The 20,275-nt window shown below is 31.0% G+C and overlaps 1 protein-coding gene across 1 annotated transcript; it reads left to right on the forward strand.

Annotated features, from left to right (window-relative positions):
• The first annotated feature begins 14,081 nt into the window (after positions 1-14,081).
• LOC124363837 (flocculation protein FLO11-like) lies at positions 14,082-19,090 on the forward strand. Its single transcript, XM_046819103.1, has 2 exons — positions 14,082-14,231; positions 17,206-19,090. The coding sequence occupies exons 1-2, from the start codon at positions 14,199-14,201 to the stop codon at positions 19,075-19,077; spliced, it is 1,905 nt and encodes a 634-aa protein (XP_046675059.1). The 5' UTR covers positions 14,082-14,198; the 3' UTR covers positions 19,078-19,090.
• The last annotated feature ends 1,185 nt before the right edge of the window (positions 19,091-20,275 follow it).

Raw genomic sequence — 20,275 nt, forward strand, 5'->3', positions numbered from 1 at the left:
AAAGGAGGCAAAACGAAGTTTCGTTGTTGCTGTCAATTAAAGCAATTAAATAATATATGCAATGATAAACTGGTAACCATATTTTACTTCTATAGGTCACCAAACTAAAACAATCTTGAAACGTTAAAATTGGTAGACGATACAGAATTGCTTATTCTGATTAGACATTCACTTTGACATATTAAATACTTATTTATCTGGAGTAATAAAATGCTTATGAGCTTTTAAATTTGAGCAATTTAATAAAATAAAAGAAATAGATTATGCCAAACCTTTAATAACATATTAGGTATGATGTCTTCATTTTACTGCATATTTCGCTGTATTTTACTTCAAAGGTTCGGATAATTGTATGATTGGTTGCTTTATTTTCTCAAAATAATAAAGTGTATGCCAAACCCGATCATGATTTTAAAATAATTATAAACAAAAAAGACGCTAAATTTAGTTGCAATACATAAACAAATAAACAAATTAAAGATCAAGTCAACACAAACAGCATTTAATGAATCCAAACGAAATCCATATTACGTTTTCAAAATTAAAACAATTAATTTTAAAATGTTAAATACAAGATTCATCCGATTATTAATTAGCAGTTGAACAATATGAATTGAATTGTAAGTGAGAAATCGCGCTTGGTAAAATTTATTGCATCAAATACTAGGTTATCGTAACGAAATAAACATGGTAACAAAATATTTAATCAAAATTATTCTATATTTTATTATATTTATAAATTTTAGAATCTTGATTACAATTAAGAAATTTTATGTAAACAGTCATTTTGAAACCTCATGCGATATTTTTCTGAAACTTTTTCAAAACAGGTTTTAATTAGAGTAAAATTGGTGATAAGTTTGTAAAATTATGTCTTTATTTATTTTAAAGATACAATATTTCTCTTAAAATCATAAAAAATTACACAAAAAGATTTTAAAGTGATATAATTATACTTGATGACAGTTCTTACTTATTTGAACCTTACACATCACATAATTTTATTTTCGATAGGGTAATTTATGAAAACCTCCTTATTTACAAATAACCGACTCGTGTTGAAGTGCATTATTTCTAATTGAAAACGTTGGATTGTATGTAACAATCTACGTCATTATTGTATTATTGTGATTTACCAATTCATCATCACAGTAAAATTTAAATGATATTCTAGTTGACATATATATATACACATGTATATATATATATTTGCGTGTGTATATATGTATATAGTTTTTACCATACAAATATATATATATATATATATATATATATATATATATATTTTTTTTTTTTAAGTACAACGTTGCGTAATCTGGGGTATTCCACATATCAAGAATACGTTCCTCTCAGCTTACGGAACAACTCTGCTTACAGTACGTGCACAAAGAGGGACATCTTCGAGAAAACCAATATCCTGCAGGATGTGCTTTCTCCTGATCCTGGTGCTCCTAATCCCATCAGGAAATAATGAAGTATCATCCTTAGGGACTCTATATCAAACATAGATACAAGTTTAAATTTCACATCAATCCAAATACGTATTTAATCAATTATACCTTTTGTATGGAAGAGTTGTACAAACGTTACTCGTGGCATTTTAGCAATTAATAGTGGTACAGCTTCACTTAGACGTATTTTGTCTAATTATAATATAATTAATTATGAAATTAAAATATTTAACACTATATGCAGGTACGTATGCAATATTTCGCACTCGTAATGATCACGTATAAATAGTTTTTATAGTTATACTTAAACAAATAAATATGTAATTCTTAAAAACTTTTATTTTCCCCCCATTTATGTACTTTGTGTCATTAAACATTTTCATGTTAAACTTGGCCTATTTCTTTCCAGGTATGTTTTCTTATTATTTATGTCAACAATGCTAAGCGTAACAAACACGAATTGTATACTAGTGTCTGATTGTATCACTGTTGAGCGAAACATACGTAATTTTTACAAGTATACATACAAGCATTACATTCAGAATTATCATAAATTATTCGTATATTAATTAAATATTTATAAAATTAAACAGCAGAAATTAATTATAACATAGAGTTTTCTTCAGACTTTCCAACTTTTTCATAAAGTGAATAGTCAGAGATTATATAAATTCTACTATTACCGACATAGCTGTGTTTTATGGTAATTGTATTTAAATATATGTAGGTATACATGCACTCTGGTCTAGATTATAAGCATGCTCCAGGTATCTTGTAAACCAAATGAATACTTACGTTAAATAATGAAAGTGAAGGGTCCTAACGAAACTAATAAATTTATTTGTAGACCGTATGTTATCACTAACGTAATTATTATTCCGTAAATTAGTTGCTACATTCACATGCTTCTCTCAAAGAATGGATTTTATATAAGAAAAATTTGAAATGTAGATAAACCATACTTTTTAATTTAATGTAATATGTAGTGTAAATGTAATGAAATAATGTTATGTGTAATCCGAGTACAATTGTGTTTACAGGATCATCTGTGTATCGATGAACAGTAGTTCTAGTGTTAAAGTTTATTTTATTCTTAAAGAATGACCTAGTTTCCCCTGCATAAAATACTGGTTTTTGTATGGGTAGAAAAATCCCATATAAGGTCACACCTCCGTCGCTTGCTAACATGAAAAATTAATAGAATGTGTTGTTGAGCCACCTTCAAAGTAAATGCTTTAAATTGGTTCTAGTAGATGGAGGTGGTACACCTGACAGAGCGTTAGAGCACTCCTTAAATTACTCACTGTAAGTGTATTTACGATAAGCTGTTTGGTAATGAAGTATGAAATTGTCATAGGTATTATTATCACATTATTGTTATCCAGTTTCATACAAAATTACGACTCAAATCATATATAGTAGGTTTTGCGTGGTAGAATATCTTAACTATATACATTTTTATTATATACATAATATTATAATATTTATAATATATTTATAACATTTAAAATTTATAAGTTAATTCTTAAAAGAAAACATGCGCTTGCTTTACTTTCGTTTGTAATGTCTGAAAAAGTAAAACTATATTTCATCTTAGGTGAAATTGCATTATATGCCCTAACTTTTTGCTTCAGACAATGACCTGAAACTACTGAAATACTACTACTGGTGCATTGATAAATAATTACATTTGCCATAGTCAAGTTGTGCTCGAGTTTCCAAATTTTGGTCATGGAAGAGAGATTTTTTAAGACAAAATAATGCCCGATAATCCAGTTTTTTATTCTCACAGCTACTGTGCATATTCCGTGCCACAGTTTCAAAGAAACCCATTTTCAAATATACCTCAAGTGCACACATTAGGATTTTGTCTGTTAAAGTGAATAATTTAACAATGTTTAAATATTAAATAATATCCAGCATACATTTCGTCACTGACACTATCTAGTAAAAGATAAAAACTATACATTAATTTTTTCAGCATAGTACCACCTCTAGAAACAAATGAAATGTTCCGTTTCCGTGGGAACTTCAGAATGTAAAATTCATATTTTTCCTATTTTTTTGAAAAGGAAAAGTTATTTATTTCGGTTATTACGAACCTTTTAAAACAAAATATCGGTCCAGACGTTCTCAAGATGTAACGAGCAGAGTTTAAATTGTATTTATTTAGTTTTTTAATAGAAAGATTTAAATTTAAACTAATATGTGAATTTAAGTTTAAAAACCTAAAAATATAATTTCCGGTAATGTTGAAGAATGACAGTCGGCTTAGCAGCTCCCACAGTGGTCATAAATCTGTGTAATGAGAAACCAATCGCGGCTCGTTTGACAGGGTGTAACAGGGCTCATAGGGGCCATACATTCCACTCCAACTGGTTCCTCTCCTCAATCCGTCGCTCTTCTCTCCTTCACATATCTCGTATTCAGCATGAGGAATATGTATAGAAATAGACTTGTGTGATACTAGTAGACATGCCTAATGTAAACCTGGTCGGTGCTCTCTGGTAAACTAGGGATTACATTATTTCACTGCTTTATTATTACACAACATAAATGCTCTCCTTAAATCAGCATAGTAATTTAGAAAACTGTATGAAAAGTATATAATTTTCTTCCTTTCTTTAGAATTTTAAATAACTTCTTTAATTTACATGTACTCTATACTTTTTAAAAGGAAATGGTATTATTTTGAGTTACGAATACATATTTATTGAAGTGACAATAAATTCTTCTTTTGGCGGGCTATTGATGAATGTTTTGCACGGAAGAAAAACTTTCTTTTCGCGTCAAGGGACGACACGCCTGTTCGCTCTGTAGCCGATAGGGATGAGACTACCGCGGCCATTTTGATGTGAGCAAGGCGTCTCGCCGTTCATTGGCTACCCAGACATGCTAGTGAAAGGTTACAATCGCTCTTTGTTAAAGTAATTACTTCTTTTGGTAGGCTATGTGGGATGTATGTTTTGTACATGCTTAAAAATTAGAATGACATGCATTACGTAAAAAAACCGTTATATTAGTACCTGATCTGAACTAACAAAAGTTGATGTAAGTAAAAAAATCTGTTAGGAGAGATTAGAAGGGAACTATAAACCACAATAACATACAACATTATATATGATAAGGAAAATAATAAAAAAAACGCTTCTGTAATTTAATAGTGTTTTACAATTATTTTTTTCCGACTTTTAACTGCGATCAGTTAATTCATTTTTTCATTGGCCTAAATGTTGTTTGAAATATCTCATCTTCTGGATCTGTTCCTGCTTCTGCATACTTTCCTTGGTTATGAAATTTTCAGGTTAGGTTACTCAAGCTCCAACTTAAAAGCTGTTGAAATTTAAATGATTAATTTAAATTTTGTATATTGAATTTGCCAAAAATCGTTGCAAAGAGACCAAAATATATGTGGTAAAATATTAGTTTGAAAAAATTTATGGACTACTAAATTTATTTATTAATGAGTCTAAAGTAAACTTAGTTAACTTACAGCATAATTAAATAGCACTATTTAAAGCTTATCGGATTCTAAATTAAGTTTTAGCACGGATAATATTTATTTCTATTCTAGTTCTATACTAGTTTTGTCCTGAAGAGATTTAAAATATATTGATTAGATCTTTTATAGGTAACAAAGCTAGTGTAACTTAATCCTGGAAGAAAAATAGCATTTCTGTTGATTACATAACTAAATTGGGCTCTACCTTATACTTAAAATTTAAATCAAGCAAAAACAAATTTTAATCACAGTCAAAGAAATTAATTGAATTTTTAAAAGATAAATTATATTTAACAATTTTAAGCGATAAAAACGTAAGTCCATCTGGCTATGGAACAACAATATAATTGATGTATTTACAAGATATTTAGGAATATTATATTCCAGAAGATTTATATCTTATTATATATATATATATATATATATATATATATATATATATATATATATATATATATATATATATATATATATATATATATATATATATATATTCCGAACGTATGTTAGTTTGTTAGTTTGCTTATTTAAACGCATTTGTGACAGATACGGTCAAATACAAAATAATTGAATCAGAAAAAGTAAGCGCTCTGTGGTGTAATGGTAGCACATTCATCCGGCAAGTGAGAGATCCGGATTCGATTCCCGGCGGAGCAAGTACTTTTTGTGATTCAATGTTTATTGAAATTATATATATATATATATAAATGTGGAATTATATATAATATATATAAAAATATATTATATATTAATATATATATATATATATATATATATGTATATATATATATAATATATATTTGAACTTAACTTATATTTGTAGAATATAATGACAGTGAAAATGAATTAATTATTTCTAAAATACAAGATTGTAGTGAAAATATTACTCATCCAATCTTAGTAACTAATACAAACGATGGTAATGAAAATGTATAAATATTTATTACTTTAATATTTTGAATGAAATGCTCATTTAGTATATGAAATGTAAAAAATATTACAAAAATGTACATAAAATTATAGAAAATAAAAAACTTGTTATGTTAAAGAATTCATCATCTCATTTAATTTTAAAATATAAAAATAACCATTTAATATTTAGAAAACTTATTTTTAAAGATATACAGAGTGTCCAAAAAGTCCCGGGTCGGTTGAATATTTTTCAAAATATTTAAAATAGAGCTACAAAACATTACACAAAGTTACTGGACATAAAAATCTATTTTATCACATATTCAGTGATCCGCTACTTCCTCAGGGGGGCGGGCCGCTAGGAGTCAGAAGAAAATCTTTAATGTAAGCATAGGTTGCTATGCATATCAAATTAAAGGTCTATATTAGTAGAGTACAGAGCCGCAAACCCGACCTCAAACGGATAACCGAGTCAAAAATGACAGCCGTTCAAAGATGGCTAGAGTTTGCAACTTAGGTTAATGTAACAAAATACACTGATGAGCTTTTTGATTTTAACTTTGCTAACCCAAAACTGTTTACAATTGAATCAGTCATTCAAATGAGCCTCAAACACCTCAAGAAACACCTCATGTCCATTTTTTAATGTTAGTAAAGTTAAAGTCAAAAAGCTCATCAGTGTATTTTGTTACATTAACCTAAGTTGCAAACTCTAGCCATCTTTGAACGGCTGTCATTTTTGACTCGGTTATCTGTTTGAGGTCGGGTTTGTGGCTCTGTACTCTACTAATAAAGACCTTTAATTTTATATGCATATCAACCTATGCTTACATTAAAGATTTCTTCTGACTCCTAGCGGGCCGCCCCCCTGAGGAAGTAGCGGATCACTGAATATGTGATAAAATAGATTTTTAAGTCCAGTAACTTTTTGTAAGGTTTTGTAGCTCTATTTTAAATATTTTGAAAAATATTTAACCGACCCGGGACTTTTTGGACACCCTGTATATTCACAGCCCGTTATAGGAAGTAGTCGCTTCTGTCTGTCACTCCTACGACTGCCATAGGAAATACCTAAACAGTATAATGGCAAGGGAGTGTGGAAATAGCCGAACCACTTCAACCGACTTCAAATGTCGGGATACAAATTTCTCGTTCACCAGCACGTGCATCGCGAGAAATATGAACAAATTTAACATAGTGACTCACCTGTAGGCCTAACAATTGTAATGTTTCCAGTTTAAATAACTCCAGAAAAGGTATAACTAGTTTATGTTTCAAATTCATGATCATTTCAGATCGGGTTTAAATAGTCCATAATGTATAGTAGGAAGCATAATGAATGAACAAGGGAAAAACGTATGACTAAATTGATAAATACACGTTATCACATACAATGATTTCTAACCAGCCCCCAAAAAAGACCTTCTGATAGATTAATGTTTAGAAGCTACTTTATTTTTAATGAATAACATTGCAATACTAAGTATTTGAAAATAAAGGTTGTATGGATTAAGGTTTCATTGTGTGTTTTAGTTGATAAACAGCTAGCATAAATACAGAAATAACTCTCATGTGTAATCAATCTGTGGCTTCTTTTGGTATAATATGTTATTCATACATGTATGTTATATTTCAATTAGCGATCAGCTAGCATAAATACGCAAATAACTTACATATGTAATAAATATGTAGTTTGATTTGATAGAACATGTAATGTATACATGTATTTTATGCTAAAATTGGCTACCAGCTAGCGTAAATACGTAAATAACTCACATATGTAATCAATATGTAGTTTGATTTGATAGAACATGTAATTTATACATGTATTTTATGCTTACATTGGCTACCAGCTGGCGTAAATACGTAAATAACTCACATACGTAATCAATGTGTAGTTTGATTTGATAGAACATGTAATTTATACATGTATGTTATGCTTAAATTGGCTACCACCTAGCGTAAATACGTAAATAACTCACATATGTAATCAATGTGTAGTTTGATTTGATAGAACATGTAATGTATACATGTATTTTATGCTTAAATTGGCTACCAGCTAGCGTAAATACGTAAATAACTCACATAATTATGTATCAATATGTAGTTTGATTTGATAGAACATGTAATGTATACATGTATTTTATGCTAAAATTGGCTACCAGCTAGCGTAAATACGTAAATAACTCACATATGTAATCAATATGTAGTTTGATTTGATAGAACATGTAATTTATACATGTATTTTATGCTTAAATTGGCTACCACCTAGCGTAAATACGTAAATAACTCACATATGTAATCAATATGTAGTTTGATTTGATAGAACATGTAAAATATACATGTATGTTATATTTTAATTAGCGATCAGCTAGCATAAATACATAAATAACTTACATATGTAATCAATATGTAGTTTGATTTGATAGAACATGTAATTTATACATGTATGTTATGCTTAAATTGGCTACCACCTAGCGTTAATACGTAAATAACTCACATATGCTATCAATGTGTAGTTTGATTTGATAAAACATGTAATGTATACATGTATTTTATGCTTAAATTGGCTACCAGCTGGAGTAAATACGTAAATAACTCACATATGTAATCAATGTGTAGTTTGATTTGATAGAACATGTAATTTATACATGTATTTTATGCTTAAATTGGCTACCAGCTGGCGTAAATACGTAAATATGTCACATATGTAATCAATGTGTAGTTTGATTTGATAGAACATGTAATGTATACTTGTATTTTATGCTTAAATTGGCTACCAGCTGGCGTAAATACGTAAATAACTCACATATGTAATCAATGTGTAGTTTGATTTGATAGAACATGTAATTTATACATGTATGTTATGCTTAAATTGGCTACCAGCTGGCGTAAATACGTAAATAACTCACATATGTAATCAATGTGTAGTTTGATTTGATAGAACATGTAATTTATACATGTATGTTATGCTTAAATTGGCTACCAGCTGGCGTAAATACGTAAATAACTCACATATGTAATCAATGTGTAGTTTGATTTGATAGAACATGTAATTTATACATGTATGTTATGCTTAAATTGGCTACCAGCTAGCGTAAATACGTAAATAACTCACATATGTAATCAATATGTAGTTTGATTTGATAGAACATGTAATGTATACATGTATTTTATGCTAAAATTGGCTACCAGCTAGCGTAAATACGTAAATAACTTACATATGTAATCAATACGTAGTTTGATTTGATAGAACATGTAATTTATACATGTATTTTATGCTTAAATTGGCTACCACCTAGCGTAAATACGTAAATAACTCACATATGCTATCAATATGTAGTTTGATTTGATAGAACATGTAATTTATACATGTATTTTATGCTTACATTGGCTACCAGCTGGCGTAAATACGTAAATAACTCACATACGTAATCAATGTGTAGTTTGATTTGATAGAACATGTAATGTATACATGTATTTTATGCTTAAATTGGCTACCAGCTGGCGTAAATACGTAAATAACTCACATATGTAATCAATGTGTAGTTTGATTTGATAGAACATGTAATGTATACTTGTATTTTATGCTTAAATTGGCTACCAGCTGGCGTAAATACGTAAATATCTCACATATGTAATCAATGTGTAGTTTGATTTGATAGAACATGTAATTTATACATGTATTTTATGCTTAAATTGGCTACCACCTAGCGTAAATACGTAAATAACTCACATATGTAATCAATATGTAGTTTGATTTGATAGAACATGTAATATATACATGTATGTTATATTTTAATTAGCGATCAGCTAGCATAAATACATAAATAACTTACATATGTAATCAATATGTAGTTTGATTTGATAGAACATGTAATTTATACATGTATGTTATGCTTAAATTGGCTACCACCTAGCGTTAATACGTAAATAACTCACATATGCTATCAATATGTAGTTTGATTTGATAGAACATGTAATTTATACATGTATGTTATGCTTAAATTGGCTACCACCTAGCGTAAATACGTAAATAACTCACATATGCTATCAATATGTAGTTTGATTTGATAGAACATGTAATGTATACATGTATGTTATGCTTAAATTGGGTACCAGCTGGTGTAAATACGTAAATAACTCACATATGTAATCAATGTGTAGTTTGATTTGATAGAACATGTAATTTATACATGTATGTTATGCTTAAATTGGCTACCATCTAGCCTAAATACGTAAATAACTCACATATGTAATCAATATGTAGTTTGATTTGATAGAACATGTAATGTATACATGTATTTTATGCTAAAATTGGCTACCAGCTAGCGTAAATACGTAAATAACTCACATATGTAATCAATATGTAGTTTGATTTGATAGAACATGTAATTTATACATGTATTTTATGCTTAAATTGGCTACCACCTAGCGTAAATACGTAAATAACTCACATATGCTATCAATATGTAGTTTGATTTGATAGAACATGTAATTTATACATGTATTTTATGCTTACATTGGCTACCAGCTGGCGTAAATACGTAAATAACTCACATACGTAATCAATGTGTAGTTTGATCTGATAGAACATGTAATGTATACATGTATTTTATGCTTAAATTGGCTACCAGCTGGCGTAAATACGTAAATAACTCACATATGTAATCAAGGTGTAGTTTGATTTGATAGAACATGTAATTTATACATGTATTTTATGCTTAAATTGGCTACCAGCTGGCGTAAATACGTAAATATCTCACATATGTAATCAATGTGTAGTTTGATTTGATAGAACATGTAATGTATACTTGTATTTTATGCTTAAATTGGCTACCAGCTGGCGTAAATACGTAAATAACTCACATATGTAATCAATGTGTAGTTTGATTTGATAGAACATGTAATTTATACATGTATGTTATGCTTAAATTGGCTACCAGCTGGCGTAAATACGTAAATAACTCACATATGTAATCAATGTGTAGTTTGATTTGATAGAACATGTAATTTATACATGTATGTTATGCTTAAATTGGCTACCAGCTGGCGTAAATACGTAAATAACTCACATATGCTATCAATATGTAGTTTGATTTGATAGAACATGTAATGTATACATGTATGTTATGCTTAAATTGGCTACCAGCTGGCGTAAATACGTAAATAACTCACATATTATGTAATCAATGTGTAGTTTGATTTGATAGAACATGTAATTTATACATGTATGTTATGCTTAAATTGGCTACCAGCTGGCGTAAATACGTAAATAACTCACATATGTAATCAATGTGTAGTTTGATTTGATAGATCATGCAATTTATACATGTATGTTATACTTAAATTGGCTACCACCTAGCATAAATACGTAAATAACTCACATATGTAATCAATATGTTGTTTGATTTGATAGAACATGTAATTTATACATGTATTTTATGCTTAAATTGGCTACCAGCTAGCGTAAATACGTAAATAACTCACATATGTAATCAATATGTAGTTTTGATTTGATAGAACATGTAATTTATACATGTGTTTTATGCTTAAATTGGCTACCACCTAGCGTAAATACGTAAATAACTCACATATGTAATCAATATGTAGTTTGATTTGATAGAACATGTAATTTATACATGTATGTTATGCTTAAATTGGCTACCAGCTGGCTTAAATACGTAAATAACTCACATATGTAATCAATATGTAGTTTGATTTGATAGAACATGTAATTTATACATGTATGTTATACTTAAATTGGCTACCAGCTAGCGTAAATACGTAAATAACTCACATATGTAACCCATCTGTGGTTTGTTTTGGTATATTATATCATTTGTTATTTATACTCGTATGTTGTATTTTAATTGGCGACCAACTAGCATAAGTATATAAATAACTTACATATGTAATAAATCTGTGGTTTGGTTTGGTATAATATGCTATTCACCTGTATATTACATTTAAACATTGCCGCATATTTTTATGGCTCAAAGCTTATTGGTTCTTATGATTAAGTATATCTTAGAACAATACATAAAACGTTCTTATCAACAATACTTAATGGTTAACATTCGTCACCGAGTTTTGTACTTTTCTTTAAAACATAAAACTCTTGGAAATCTGAGCGAGATTTCGTTCCTACACGGAGTTTCTCACGTAAGCTCGTTTTGCAATGTTCAAAGATTACCAGACTCTGAAACTTCCACCTCAGTTTGTCAAGATTTAGTCTGTTGCAGTTGCTCGGCGAGATGTTGACTCGGTGCTCATGGCTCATCATTCTGGTAACTAATATCAAATAATTTAACGTAGTCCGAGTGAGCTAGGTAATGTGTCATTAGGAGAGCATTAGGAGAGCTCATAGAGCAAAGTTTTAGTAACATATTTTCATACACTTCTTGTATGTATTTAGAAAGTTTACATGCCTGTATATCAGAGGTAATTTTAGTAAATTTAAAATTTGGAGATTTAAATCTTATTCCCAGCATTCACTATGAGTATACAAAACTTTTACAAGCACAAATCGTGAGGTAAATTGAGTGTCTTGATTTTAAGTGGATTGACTCCTTTGGCAAAAATAGTTAATTCAAAATGTGGGAATTTCTATATATTCTCTGTTTACGAGACATATAGGTTGTCCAAACGGTTGGGAATAATTTTAAAATTTGATTTTCTTTTACTTTGTTATTTTTTAGTATAAATATATGCATCGGCTTGGATGATTGTGTGTTTGCTTTTGTGTGTGTGTGTGTGTGTGTGTGTGTGTGTGTGTGTGTGTGTGTGTGTTATTGTTTGTGGACAGTCAAATAAGAATGTAGGATATGTTCAATGGTGTTATGGAATTATGGCATATGTAGCCATAAAAACCTACATTAGACCCTTAAAATTTGTGTATCTGAAAGCAGTACATTTTTATATCGCATAAGTGGGTACTTTCTATAGCACTCCTTTCAAAAGAAATTTACAATTTTAATATTAAATACTAAGCGTTTATAACTTCTGAAAGTTATATGTACCTAAAATAACTCTTTATTTTTTACACTAATCACTCCGATATTTAAATTCCAAAATTGTTAAGGTCAACCTTGATTCAATGGGGGACTTCTAATTGTTGCATATACTATTATATTTTATTTTCACAAGAAATTATTTAAAGGTTTCCATTATTGGAAAATTGGAACGTTAGAAAATAGTAACAAAATTTTGAAATTGAAATTTATTTTATATATGCTAAATAGTGAGTAAAGTCTCTCATTTAAACGTTCCAGTAAATATTTAAGATACTAATGGTGGCATGGTTAAGATGTACACCCTGTATACAAGATGTTATTTAAAAACTTTAATTCTCTTTATCTCTCTGGTTTAATCTTTTTATTCAATATTAATTTTCATAACTGTATATAATCGTGTACTATAAAAGCAAAATACAAACTGCATCACAAATTTTAAATTAAAGTGAATTATCATATAAACTTGAGATTTCACAGATCCACTGTTGTTTCAGTAAGATGCCTCTTGGATATATTATCACTGTGCAATAAATTGCAGAAATTTAGGTTATTTCTAAAACAATCACTTAGATCTGTGAACATTACTCTTATTATATGCTCCGGACTTAACTATTGGAGCAAAATTGAATTAGCGTAAATACGTAAATAACTCACATATGTAATCAATATGTAGTTTGATTTGATAGAACATGTAATTTATACATGTATGTTATGCTTAAATTGGCTACCAGCTGGCTTAAATACGTAAATAACTCACATATGTAATCAATATGTAGTTTGATTTGATAGAACATGTAATTTATACATGTATGTTATACTTAAATTGGCTACCAGCTAGCGTAAATACGTAAATAACTCACATATGTAACCCATCTGTGGTTTGTTTTGGTATATTATATCATTTGTTATTTATACTCGTATGTTGTATTTTAATTGGCGACCAACTAGCATAAGTATATAAATAACTTACATATGTAATAAATCTGTGGTTTGGTTTGGTATAATATGCTATTCACCTGTATATTACATTTAAACATTGCCGCATATTTTTATGGCTCAAAGCTTATTGGTTCTTATGATTAAGTATATCTTAGAACAATACATAAAACGTTCTTATCAACAATACTTAATGGTTAACATTCGTCACCGAGTTTTGTACTTTTCTTTAAAACATAAAACTCTTGGAAATCTGAGCGAGATTTCGTTCCTACACGGAGTTTCTCACGTAAGCTCGTTTTGCAATGTTCAAAGATTACCAGACTCTGAAACTTCCACCTCAGTTTGTCAAGATTTAGTCTGTTGCAGTTGCTCGGCGAGATGTTGACTCGGTGCTCATGGCTCATCATTCTGGTAACTAATATCAAATAATTTAACGTAGTCCGAGTGAGCTAGGTAATGTGTCATTAGGAGAGCATTAGGAGAGCTCATAGAGCAAAGTTTTAGTAACATATTTTCATACACTTCTTGTATGTATTTAGAAAGTTTACATGCCTGTATATCAGAGGTAATTTTAGTAAATTTAAAATTTGGAGATTTAAATCTTATTCCCAGCATTCACTATGAGTATACAAACTTTTACAAGCACAAATCGTGAGGTAAATTGAGTGTCTTGATTTTAAGTGGATTGACTCCTTTGGCAAAAATAGTTAATTCAAAATGTGGGAATTTCTATATATTCTCTGTTTACGAGACATATAGGTTGTCCAAACGGTTGGGAATAATTTTAAAATTTGATTTTCTTTTACTTTGTTATTTTTTAGTATAAATATATGCATCGGCTTGGATGATTGTGTGTTTGCTTTTGTGTGTGTGTGTGTGTGTGTGTGTGTGTGTGTGTGTGTGTGTGTTGTGTGTGTGTGTGTGTGTGTGTGTGTGTGTTATTGTTTGTGGACAGTCAAATAAGAATGTAGGATATGTTCAATGGTGTTATGGAATTATGGCATATGTAGCCATAAAAACCTACATTAGACCCTTAAAATTTGTGTATCTGAAAGCAGTACATTTTTATATCGCATAAGTGGGTACTTTCTATAGCACTCCTTTCAAAAGAAATTTACAATTTTAATATTAAATACTAAGCGTTTATAACTTCTGAAAGTTATATGTACCTAAAATAACTCTTTATTTTTTACACTAATCACTCCGATATTTAAATTCCAAAATTGTTAAGGTCAACCTTGATTCAATGGGGGACTTCTAATTGTTGCATATACTATTATATTTTATTTTCACAAGAAATTATTTAAAGGTTTCCATTATTGGAAAATTGGAACGTTAGAAAATAGTAACAAAATTTTGAAATTGAAATTTATTTTATATATGCTAAATAGTGAGTAAAGTCTCTCATTTAAACGTTCCAGTAAATATTTAAGATACTAATGGTGGCATGGTTAAGATGTACACCCTGTATACAAGATGTTATTTAAAAACTTTAATTCTCTTTATCTCTCTGGTTAATCTTTTTATTCAATATTAATTTTCATAACTGTATATAATCGTGTACTATAAAAGCAAAATACAAACTGCATCACAAATTTTAAATTAAAGTGAATTATCATATAAACTTGAGATTTCACAGATCCACTGTTGTTTCAGTAAGATGCCTCTTGGATATATTATCACTGTGCAATAAATTGCAGAAATTTAGGTTATTTCTAAAACAATCACTTAGATCTGTGAACATTACTCTTATTATATGCTCCGGACTTAACTATTGGAGCAAAATTGAATTATTATACAGGGTATATGATAAATCAACACCTATCATATTTTAAATCAAACATTTATTATTTATGGTAAAAATTGTGACTAGCATAAATGAAAGCTTACAATTAAAACGGTTTCTTCCATTTAAAGTTCAACATATACTCTTGTGTTGGCAATACACTTGTTCTCTACCGCTTTCAGACATCTGCCAACGAGGCTTGCAGAATGTGTGCTGGAATGTTTGTTAATACCTCCCGTACTCTGTTTTCAAGGTTTTCATAAGGACCACCTCTTTCTATAAATAATTATTTTCTAAACGCCTGTTTAGCCATTATCTAAAATCGCCGTGGTAGTTAATTTTTGATTATTTGTATACAGTGGAATTAAAATTGGGTATTGAATTACCAGACACTCTGTAGTTGTCTTCCAATACCTTTTATTGTTCACGTTATTTTTTCGGGTGATTTTCCCTGTTGAGAAAAGACAAATTCGTTCTGAAGCAACAAGATCAAGTAGTGTGCGGAATTGGGATTTCGTTCGATTGTCCATTACTTACCATTTAAAGGGACAACAAGGTGTAATTCGCTGCGACTGTTATGATTCTGCGTGATCTTCCTGTTGGAGGTTAATTATATTCCGTCATACGGATGTTGAGTAGAACAAAATGTATAGACTAGTTTATTTATCTTCCACTTATTATAGGGTACTAAGGAATATTTTCCTGTTCATATCATTAGAGGACATGGGAAATGTTTCTTGAAATACTATGAGTGGAAAGAATAAGATTATTCTTTTTGAAATCAGATGTAGCCCGTCTAAAAGTAGTGAAACAAGACTGACGTCTAAAGCATATACAGAGTATGACTCTGCAGTTACAATTACAGACTGTACCGCCTTGCATTTAACTAGTAGCCTGCACAAAGCTTGCAATAACACGTATATAGCGCATGATGTATTATTGCACTGCTTGAGTATGATAATGGTTAAAATTTAAATTACTCACTAAATATAAGGCAATAATAAAGTTCTTATATTCTACTAGATGTTTCCCACGGCTTCGTTCGCTTTGCCCGTTTATGTACACTTCTAGTTCAATTCACGTAGAGTTTGCCATGTTTGCCACGATCAAGAAAATATGGGTATGTTTATATCCATTGTACACGTACATGTGCTTTATTATAAAGTATTGGAACACACTCAAACTTAAATTTATGTTCAACGAACAATTTATCGTTAAGACAAAGATACATCATACCTTAACGCCTTAAAATAATGTTTGGCTATTTAACATACGTAATTGTCTCGTAATTGCAGTTTATAGTGTGCAGGCACTTTGAAAACTTTTTCTTTTGCAGCGTCGCCCTGTGGCTAGTTACTTCAATGGGAATAGCATATAAGCCTTATGCGTGGAAAAATACATATACATACAATATTATCGTAATGATCGATCACATAATTTACGATTCCATAAAGGAAATACAGAAAAACATTAATTTATATATTATTTAATTAATTATAGATTGCTAAAAAATAAAACAACGTTTACAAATTGTAGTATTGCAAAAAGACCTATTTTAAAAAAACTTACACTCTCTCAATTAAATTTATTCTGTTTTAGGTTATGACACAAATCACTCCTCCGGGGAACTTCACTTTAGTTGAGACACAGCTTCATGCACACCGCAAAGAGTCAGAAGATGGCTACCTATTGAAACTCAAAAGTAAATGTCAAAGTTTAAACACGAAGATGAAGATAAACCTTCCATTGCTCATTTTGTTACTTCCATGTTCATCACTAAAAGTAAAAACACTGGAGCGTAACTCAATTAATACTGACCTAACAGACACCACTACACTAGGCTACATCACCGGGGATTCTCCTACTAGAACTGAAGATGAAGTAGAGTTCACGGAACCAGTTTCAAATATTACAGAAACGACAGATTATATATTTAATATAACAAATAATACTACAAGTTCAATAAATAGTTCACCATCGTCTGCTACCGCGACTGTTTATACATCAAGTGGAACAAATATCACAGAAACTGACATCGCAACTTCTGACGTAACAACCTCCTCGGAATCGTTAACGCATAGTGAATCATCTCATACAATAAGCAATGGTGGGTCAGTGGATGTTACTCTAGATCTAGCGGTCACTTCAGCGTCACCTACTGCCTCGACCGTTACTACATCAAATTTAATAACAGTTACGGGAACACATCCTGCTACTTCTGATACAAAAATACCTTCGGAATCGTTAACTGATAGTGAATCATCACATACAATAAGCAATGATGGGTCAGTGGATGTTACTCCAGATCTAGCGGTCACTTCAGCATCACCTACTGCTTCAACCGTTTCTACATCAAATTTAATAACAGGTACGGGAACAGATCCTGCTACTTCTGATACAAAAATACCTTCGGAATCGTTAACTGATAGTGAATCATCACATACAATAAGCAATGATGGGTCAGAGAATGTTACTCCAGATCTAGCGGTCACTTCAGCATCACCTACTGCTTCAACCGTTTCTACATCAAATTTAATAACAGTTACGGGAACAGATCCTGCTACTTCTGATACAACAATCCATTCGGAACCGTTAACTGATAGTGAATCATCACATTCAATAAGCAATGATGGGTCAGTGGATGTTACTCCAGATCTAGCGATCTCTTCAGCATCACCTACTGCCTCGACCGTTTCTACATCCAATTTAATAACAGTTACGGGAGCAGATCCTGCTACTTCTGGTACAAAAATCCCTTCGGAATCGTTAACTGATAGTGAATCACCACATACAATAAGCAATGATGGGTCAGTGGATGTTACTCCAAATCGAGCGGTCACTTCAGCGTCACCTACTGCCTCGACCGTTACTACATCAAATTTAATAACAGTTACGGGAACAGATCCTGATACTTCCGATACAAAAGTCCCTTCGGAATTGTTAACTGATAGTGTATTACCACATACAATAAGCAATAATGGGTCAGTGGATGTTACTCCAGATCTAGCGGTCACTTCAGCATCACCTACTGCTTCAACCGTTTCTACGTCAAATTTAATAACAGTTACGGGAACAGATCCTGCTACTTCTGATACAAAAATACCTTTGAAATCGTTAACTGATAGTGAATCATCACATACAATAAGCAATGATGGGTCAGTGGATGTTACTCCAGATCTAGCGGTCACTTCAGCATCACCTACTGCTTCAACCGTTTCTACATCAAATTTAATAACAGGTACGGGAACAGATCCTGCTACTTCTGATACAAAAATACCTTCGGAATCGTTAACTGATAGTGAATCATCACATACAATAAGCAATGATGGGTCAGAGAATGTTACTCCAGATCTAGCGGTCACTTCAGCATCACCTACTGCTTCAACCGTTTCTACATCAAATTTAATAACAGTTACGGGAACAGATCCTGCTACTTCTGATACAAACAATCCATTCGGAACCGTTAACTGACAGTGAATCATCACATTCAATAAGCAATGATGGGTCAGTGGATGTTACTCCAGATCTAGCGGTCACTTCAGCATCACCTAGCTACTGCTACTCGACCGTTTCTACATCCAATTTAATAACAGTTTACGGGAGCAGATCCTGCTACTTCTGGTACAAAAATCCCTTCGGAATCGTTAACTGATAGTGAATCATCACGTACAATAAGCAATGATGGGTCAGAGGAAGTTACTCCAGATCTAGTGGTTACTTCAGCGTCACCTACTGCCTCGACCATTTCTACATCAAATTTAGTATTAGTTATGGAAACTGATCATGCTGCTTCTGATATAAAAATTACCTCTCAACTGATAATTAATGGTTTATTTTCTACATTAAGTAGTTTGAACAGTGCAGATACAGTGACGACTCAAGATGTTACAGCTACTTCACTTCCATCCACTATCGCTAGTACTTTTGAGTCAAATAGGACTAATAATACATTGATAGAGGATATTATTCGTGATCTTCCTGATATGCTGATTACGTCACCTGCATTTATATCCACGAATGTTTCAACATTACACAAACAACACAATACAGTGACAGAGGACACTACTCCAGATATATCGGTTACCTCTGCATTCCACAACACTACTACATCGACTGGAAAAAATCATACGGTTACAGAGATGTCTGCTCCCAATATAATGGTTACATCAGAATCTTTTTTCAAGACAATATCTTCAACCAATTTAACGAACAATGCTGAGACCGAGATAACCTTAATGTCTTCAACAGCTACTTTACCCTCGCCGATTTCTACACCAAATGAAATGAACCTAACGACGACTGTGGCTAATATCGCAGATTCGACTGTTACTACATCATCACCTACTTCATTAACTTTACATTACATTAACAATACATCCTTTACGTCGATGAAAACTGGATCTCTTATTAATCTTTTAAATAAAACTGTTACTTCACCTTCTTCCGTTATTAGTACTGATTCTTTACCGACTACAGTGGATACTGTGGAGCCAATAGTCATTGTCTCAGATCCAACACTTCCCTCTTCATCAGATAACGTAACAGTAGATTTAAAATTGAGAACAGGTAATGAGATGGATTCCAAATCAATAGATTTACACACATCTGTAACTACAACTTTATCCACTGATACAATGGGAATCGTTACATCTGAGATATCAAATCAAAA

This window comes from Homalodisca vitripennis, chromosome 5 (genome assembly GCF_021130785.1).
Source record: "Homalodisca vitripennis isolate AUS2020 chromosome 5, UT_GWSS_2.1, whole genome shotgun sequence".
Lineage (NCBI taxonomy): Eukaryota > Metazoa > Arthropoda > Insecta > Hemiptera > Cicadellidae > Homalodisca > Homalodisca vitripennis.

Bases quoted from the DNA above. Each gene is read 5' to 3' on its own strand.
- LOC124363837 (XM_046819103.1), top strand. From the start codon at position 14,199: ATGTTGACTCGGTGCTCATGGCTCATCATTCTG. The intron at 14,232-17,205 runs GTAACTAATATC...ATTCTGTTTTAG, and splicing joins GCTCATGGCTCATCATTCTG to GTTATGACACAAATCACTCC.